At 42.1% G+C, this 8368-nt stretch overlaps 1 protein-coding gene across 2 annotated transcripts in view; it reads right to left on the reverse strand.

Moving 5' to 3' along the window:
- Positions 1-8318, reverse strand: part of LOC121485690 (centromere protein P) — a 222021-nt gene extending 213703 nt beyond the window's left edge. For both annotated transcript variants that reach the window (XM_041746387.1, XM_041746388.1), the window contains exon 1: positions 8058-8318. In XM_041746387.1, coding sequence (XP_041602321.1) covers positions 8058-8164 — 107 coding nt within the window. In that variant the 5' untranslated portion in view covers positions 8165-8318. The remainder of the gene's footprint in view (positions 1-8057) is intronic.
- Positions 8319-8368: the final 50 nt, after the last annotated feature.

Raw genomic sequence — 8368 nt, forward strand, 5'->3', positions numbered from 1 at the left:
AGCAATACACAGAAGTCTGTTGTGTTTCTATATACTAATAACCATCAGAAAGAGAAATTCAGAAAACAATCCCATTTACAATTGTATCAATAACAACAACATACCTAGGAGTAAATTTAACCAAAGAAGTGAAAATCTGTATCCTGAAAACTGTAAGACATTGATGAAAGAAACTGAAGGCACAAATAAATGTAAATATATCCATATTAATGGACTGGAATAAGTAATATCATTAAAATGTTTATACTACCCAAAGCAATCTACAAGTTCAATGTAATCCCCATCAAAATGCCAATGGAATTTTTCAAAAGACATAGAAAGACAATTCTAACGTGTTTATAGAAGCACAAAGAACCCAAATAGCTCAAACTATTTTGACAAAGTAAAATGCCAGGGGATCCCTGGGTGGCTCAGCGGTTTAGCGCCTGCCTTTGGCCCAGGGCATGATCCTGGAGTCCCGGGATCGAGTCCCACATCAGGCTCCCTGCATGGAGCCTGCTTCTCCCTCTGCCTGTGTCTCTGCCTCTCTCTGTCTCTCTCATGAATGAATAAATAAAATCTTAAAAAAAAAAAAAAAAAGCAATGCTAGAGGCATCACACTTCCTGATCTCATGCTATATTACAAAGCTATAGTCAAAATAACGTGGTACTAAAAAATGTGTTTATATATATGTACATATATATAATATATACATATATACACATATATTATTTGCATAAAAACACAAAGATCAACGGAATAGAATAAAGAATCCAGAAATAAATGCATTCATATAGAGTCAATTAATTTACAACAAAGAAGCCAAGAATACACAATAGGAAAAGAATGGTTTCCTCAACAGAAGTAGGAAAACTTGGTAGCCAATACTAAAGAATGAAACTGGACCACTATCTTTCACTACATACAAAAATTAATTCAAAATACACTAAAGACTTGAACATAAGACCAGAAACTATGAAACTCCTAAAAGAAAGTAATGGCAGTAAACTCTCTGTATCTATCTTGGCACTGACTTTTTGGATTACATATCAAAAGAAAATACAACAAAAGCAGAAATCAACAAGTGGGACTACATCAATTGAACAATTCCTCTACAGCAAAGGAAATCAGTAAAATAAAGGCTAACTATGGAATGGGAGAAAATATTTGCAAATCATGTTATCTGCCAAGGAGTTAATATCCAAAAAATATAAAGAATTCACATAACTCAGTAGTAAAAGAAAAAAAATCTGATTAAAAAATGGACAGATGGGATGCCTAGGTAGCTCAGTTAAGTGTCTGCCTCTTGATTTTGGTTTAGGTTATGATTTCAGGGTGAAGAGATTGACGTGGCGTCCAGTTCCACACTGCTTAAGAGTCTCTCTTCTCCATCTCCTCCTGCCCCTCCCTACACTCCCCCCTCACACATGCACTACACATTCTCTCCCTCTCTAAAAAATAAGAGGGGGTGGGGTCGGGGCAGAGAATCTGAATAGGTATTTTTCCAAAGAAGATATACATCTGGCAAAGAGGTACATACAAAAGGTTTTCAACATCACTAATCATGACAAAAATGCAAATCAAAACCACAATGAGGTATATCTCCTCACACTTGTCAAAATGGATTATCATAAACACAAGAAATAAAGAGTTGGTGAGAATGTGGACACAAGCGAATCTTTTTGCATTGTTGATAGTAATATAAAGTGGTGTCACCAATATAGAAAACAGTATGAAGTTTCCTCAAAAAATTAAAAATAGAACTAACCATGTGAGACAGCAATTCTACTTCTGGGTACTTATCTGAATGAAACTAAAACGCTAACTCAATAAGATAATATGCACCCTCATGTTCACTGCAGAATTATTTAGAACTTAACTGTCAGCAGATAAATGAACAAAGATGTAGTGGATATCATAAACTGAAATATTCAGCCACATAAGCAAATCTTTCCATTTGTGACTACATGGATGGACCCTGAGGGCATTATGTTAAATTAATTAAGTCATATCAAGATAGACAAACATTATATGATCCCACTGATATGTGGAATCTTAAAAATCCCGAACTCATAGAAATAGAGTAGACTGATGGTTGCCAGGGGCAAGGATGAGGGGTTTGGGAAAATGCGTGAAGGTGGTCAAAGGGTACAAATTTCCATTTATAAAATTTTAAAAGCCTGGGGATGTACTGTACAGCATAATGACTATACTTAATAGTGTATTGATATCTGAAGGCTGATAAAATAGTAAATCTTAAAATTTCATAAAAGAAAAAAAAACTTGTAACTATGTGTGTATGGGCATTAACCAGACTTAGTGTCATAATCATTTTGCAATTTGTACAAATATCAAATCATTATATCGTACACCTGAAACTAAGATAATCTTATATGTCAACTATACCTCAATAAAAACTAAAATAATAATTGGAGACTTCAATACCCCACTTACAATAACGTACAGAACTACAGAGAGTTAAGGAGAGTAGTGAAATAACACAATAAGCCAATTAGACCTAATAGATGTATACAGAACATTCTATACAACAGACAAATCTAACAGACATAAATAAATTCTTCTCAAGTGCATGTGGGACATTTTCCAGGACTGGGTAACAAAATAAATCTCTATATATTTTAAAATATAGTTATCATACAAAGTATCTTCTCCAACCACAATAGTATAAGGATAGATTATCAATAACAGAAGGGAAACTGAAAAATTCACAAAATTGTGGAAGTTAACATACTTTTAAACAATCAAAAGACTCAAGATGAAACCACAAGGGAAATGAGAAAATACTTGAAGACAAAAATGAAAATACAACATACTAGAATTTAAGAGACATGGGAAACGATGGCCGGGGGGCGGAACAGATGGTGATAGGGGAGCAGTGGCATTTGTAACGTAAACACTTAAAGAACAAAAATCCCAAATCAACAACCTAATATTACAACTGAAAAAAAATGAACTAAACCAAAGATAACAGAAAGAAAAAGATAATAAAGGTTAGAGCAGAGAGAAATGAAAGATAACAGAAAAACAGAGAAAATGAATGAAACCAAAGGTTGGCTCTTTGAAAGGATCAGTAAAACTGACAAAACTTAACCTAGATGGGACTAAAAAAGAGTGATAATGGGCACCTCACTGGCTCAGGTGGTAGAGCATGGGACTCTTGATCTTGGGGTCATGAGTTTGAGCCCCATGCTGGGTGTAGAGTTTACTTAAAAAGAAAACAAAACAAAAATAGACTCAAATTACTAAAATCAGAAATGAAAATAGAGACATCACCAATTCTACAAAAATAAAAAAGATTATGGGAGTATTATGAATAACTATATGCCAATACATTGGATAACCTACATGAAATGGCTAAATTCCTAGAAACACAAACCCTACCAAGATTAAATCATGAGATAAGAAATATGAATACTTATAATTAGTCCAACTGAATCCATAATAAAAAAATCTCCAAAAAAGAAAAGCTCTAGACCTGATAACTACATGAGTTAATTGTATTATACATTTAAATAAACACTAACCAATCCTTTCCAAACTTCTTCAAAAAGTTGAGGAAGGAACAATTTGTAACTCATTTATTAGGCCAGCACAACCTTGATACCAAAGTCAGACAAAGACATTCCAAGAAAACTACAGACCAAAATTACTTATGAAATTAATGTAAAAACCCTTAACAAAAGCAGTAAATCAAAAGCAGCAGCATATAAAAGAGATTACACATCATGACCAAATGGAATTTATTTCTGTAATGCAAAGATGGTTCCACATAGGAAAATTGATCAATGTAATATACATTAACAGAAAGGGGGAAAAAAAGACATGGTTATCTCAATTAATGGATAAAAAGCATTTGACAAAATTTAACACATTTCAATGATAATATACTCAAAAACTAGGAACAGAAGGAAATTATCTCAAAATAATAAAAGCCATATAGCAAAAAAGATAAGGATGTCCACTTTCACCACTGAAACATGGTTCTGGAAATCCTAGGTAGAGCAATTAGGCAAGAAACCGAAATAAAAGACATCCAAATTGGAAAGGAAGTAAAATTATCTGTTTACAGATAATATCTTATATGTATAAAAGCCTAAAGATTCCATACACACAAAAAAAAATGCTACAATAAATGAATTCAGCTAAGTATCGGGATATAAAGTCACCACGCAAAACTCAGATGCATTTCTATAAACCAACAATGAACGATCTGAAAGGCAAATTACAAAAACAATTCCATTTACAACAGCATCAAAAACCTTACTTAGGAATTAACCTTAAAAAGGAATTTACCAGCTGCCTTTGGCTCAGGTCATGATCCCAGAATCCTGGGATCGAGTCCCACATCAGGCTCCCTGCTCAGCAGGGAGTCTGCTTCTCCCTGTCCCACTCCCTTCTACTGGCGCTCTTTCTCTCTCAAAATAAATAAAATCTTTAATAAAAAAGAGAATTTACCTTAGGAAGGTAAAATATTTGTACAATTAAAATCACAAAACAGGGCAGCCCCGGTGGCCCAGCAGTTTGGCACTGCCTTCAGCCCGGGGTGTGATCCTGGAGACCCAGGATCAAGTCCCACAACAGGCTCCCTGCATGGAGCCTGCTTCTCCCTCTGCCCGTATCTCTGCCTCTCTCTGTGTGTCTGTCATGAATAAATAAAATCTTAAAAAAAAAAAATCACAAAACATCACTGAAAAAATCGTTCCACATAAATAAAAACACATCTTATGTTAATGAATTAGAAGACAATATAAATAGGTAATAAAATATCAGTATTACCCACAAGCAATCTATAGACTCAATGCAATCCCTACCAAATTCCCAATGAGGATTTTTGGAGAAAAGAAAAACCCATCATAAAATTCAGATGGAATTTCAAGGGATCCCAAATAGCCAAAATAATCTTGATAAAGAACAAAACTGGAGGACTCATACTTCCTGACTTCAAAACTGAGAGCTAATCAAAACAGTGTAGTAGTATTGGCATAAAGACAGATGAATGAATGGGTTAGAAATAAAAGAACCTACAAATAAACCCTCACATATATGATCACATGATTTTTTTAAAAAAGATTTTATTTATTCATGAGAGACACAGAGAGAGAGGCAGAGAGGGAAGCAGGCTCCATACAGGAAGCCCGATGTGGGACTCGTTCCTGGGACTGAGGGATCACACCCTGAGCCAAAAGCAGACACACTCAACCAGAGTCACCCAGGTGCCCCAGATCACATGATTTTTGACAAGCTTACTAATACCATTCAAACGGTGCTGGAAAAACTGAATATCTATATGCAAAAGTATGAATTTGGACCCTTCCCTAATATCACATTGGATCAAACATCTAAATGTAAAACCTAAAACAAAACTCTTAGAACAAAATATTGGACAGAAGCTTCATAACATGGGCTTTGGGTAATGATTTCTTGGATATAAGCAGCAAAAGCAGATGTAACCAAAGGAAAGAATAGACAAATTGGACTTCATGAAAGTTTTAAAAATTTTACAACATGTCACTACCAAGAGAGTAAAAAAAGCAACTCACAGAATGAGAAAATCTCCTATTTGCTAATCATGTATCTGATATGGTTTTAATTTCTAAATATATCAAGTACTTCTAAAGCAACAAAAACCAACCTGTTTGAAAGTGGGCAAAAGACTTGAACAGACATTCCCCCAAAGAGGATATAAGAATGACAATGTAGGACCTGACAGTTGGCTTTTCTTATCCTGAAGCAACTACCTGACAAGCTCTGATTGCAGAGGCATCTGCTATTGCCAATAAACAGCGCCAGCCACAGGTCTCAAAAGCCAGATTGCCTTCCCACACTGAAAATTCCTTTAGAGATCTTGGTTAATTTCAATAACTGACCATTTGGGCCACTTGTTTTTTTCTCTTCCTGTGCTTATGGTCCTACTCTTATGTTTAAGTTCACCAATAAAGTCTGAGCCCTTGAAACTCTAGGCCCCCCACCCTCAACGCCAGTAAAAGCAGAACCACATCCCTATTCTCTTGTTCTGTCTGTCTCCCTGTCTGCACCAATAACCTGGTTGTGTGGCTCCCATGGCATGTCTTGTACACTCCAGTATCATTAATAATAAACTATTTTTTCCTTCAAAGTTTTCTAAAGGTTCTTGCGGAATGGTATCTTGCAATCCTAAGAAGCACAAGATTCAGTCCAATCACTACAGGTTTGGAAAGGGGAAAGGTCTCTGGGAAGCTCACTGGCTCCAGGCATTCATAATCAATAGCATTACTACAGAGAGGCTGTGACCGGTACAAAATGATAGCCAATAAACACAGATGTTCAGTATCACTAATCATTAGAGAACGGACCTCACACCTATTAGAATGACTACTATCAAAAAAGAAAACAAAACCAGGAAAAAAACAATATTGGGGAGAATGTCGAAAATATGGAACCCCCACGCACTGTTGGTGGGAATATAAAATGGTACACCCACTGTGGCCCGCTTGTCCCTCTGCCTCTGCCTGCCGCTCCCCCCCAGCTCATGCTCTTTCTCCATCAAATAAAATTAAAAACAAAAACAAAATCCTGAACATGTAGTATCTCCCACAATCTGTATCTGTCTTCCCTTCCTGACTGGAGGTTTGAGAAGGCATATTGCATGAGTGGTCTACACACCTCACTGGACTAACACTGACAATCCTGTGGCCAGGAGTCTAGCTGCTTCACAAACTTTCAAATATGCATAAAACGTGTGTGTGTGGGGGGGTGTTAGGGGGGGTGTTAAAAAGCACAGGACTCATCAGGTGGGGGTGGACCCAGGATTTTTATTTCTATGTAACTGTCAGGTAACAGTAACGCTTCCAGCTGGGGAGCACCCCCGCGCAGCAAGGGGCCTCAGCTCATTGGCACCTCGCTCGCCAAAGAACACAGGTGTCCCGGGTCACAGGCTCTCCTCTCCCTTTGCCCAGTTCCGGCTACCTTCACTGTCCCCATCCCACCCTGCACCTGAGCACTTCCGGCCGCACTCCTCCTCCTCCCCACTTTCTGTGGCCCTCTCCGAGTTGGCTCAGGAGGAGGTCTCTACACCTATCAAATCAGGGTCCACTGAGAAAACGAAGATAGTTTCCTTCCAACCGTTTGCAAGTTAGAGAAGGCAGGTGCATCCTGACACTCACGGACCCTCCAGGAAGGGGGCTGGGCTTCCAAGTTAGGTTCCCAGGTTCCAAACCCTCTGCGACCTGATCTCCCCAGACTGTGCACAGGCAACAGGCCTCCCCTGAGCCGGACTTCTTACTCCTAACGGTCACACGGCACCTTCCTCAGGTGTGTTAGGCGGTAAGAGGTGATGCCCGAAGGGCCGCGGCATCTCCTGGGGTGGGGCCTACACACACACACACACACACACACACACACACACACACACGGGCGGCCCCCCTCCGCGCGCGCGCGCACACACACACCCGCGGGCGGCCCCCTCCACACACACACACACACACACACGCACACCCGCGGGCGGCCCCCTCCACACACACACACACACACCCGCGGGCGGCCCCCTCCACACACACACCCGCGGGCGGCCCCCTCCACACACACACAGCCGCGGGCGGCCCCCTCCACACACACACACCCGTGGGCGGTCCCCTCCACACACACACACACACCCCCGCGGGCGGCCCCCTCCACACACACACACACACCCCCGCGGGCGGCCCCCTCCACACACACACACACACACCCGCGGGCGGCCCCCTCCACACACACACACACACACACCCGCGGGCGGCCCCCTCCACACACACACACACACACACCCGCGGGCGGCCCCCTCCACACACATACACACGCACACCCGCGGGCGGCCCCCTCCACACACACGCCTGCACCGCCCCCGCCGCGGTCCCGCAGTCTCCCAGCTTGTTTTCTCAGTTATTCCTCCGCGCCTCCGCCCGCCAGGGCCTGGGAAGAACCCGCCAAGGCTCCGCTTTCCTTTGCCAGCTCGACCCTCCGCTGCGGAGGCGCCGGGGAGACGGCGACGGGTGCGCGGCCCTCAGACCTTCGCCCGCCCCCAGTGCCCGCGGGCACGTACTGCACAAGCCCAGCGTCTTTCCCCGCTGCCCGCGGCTCCTCGCACGCCCGCCGCAGGGCCGCGATCTCGGCCTCCAGGGCGCAGACCTCCGCCCTCTGGGCGTCCATGGCGCGGCACTAAGTAGCTGCGGCCTGAGAGACGCGGGCCTAGCCAGCGCTTCAAGCCTCGCGCGCCGCCGGCTCGATCCATCCCGAAGCTCGGCGGGGGGGGGGCGGGGCGGCGGGAGCCCCGGGCGTGCCAGGTTCGCGCGCGCAGAATCTCGAGCTTGCCGCCCTCGCTGCCCTCCTCGCCCCAGCCGGCCCCAGCCGTCC

This window comes from Vulpes lagopus, chromosome 2 (assembly GCF_018345385.1).
Source record: "Vulpes lagopus strain Blue_001 chromosome 2, ASM1834538v1, whole genome shotgun sequence".
NCBI classification, from domain to species: Eukaryota; Metazoa; Chordata; class Mammalia; order Carnivora; family Canidae; genus Vulpes; species Vulpes lagopus.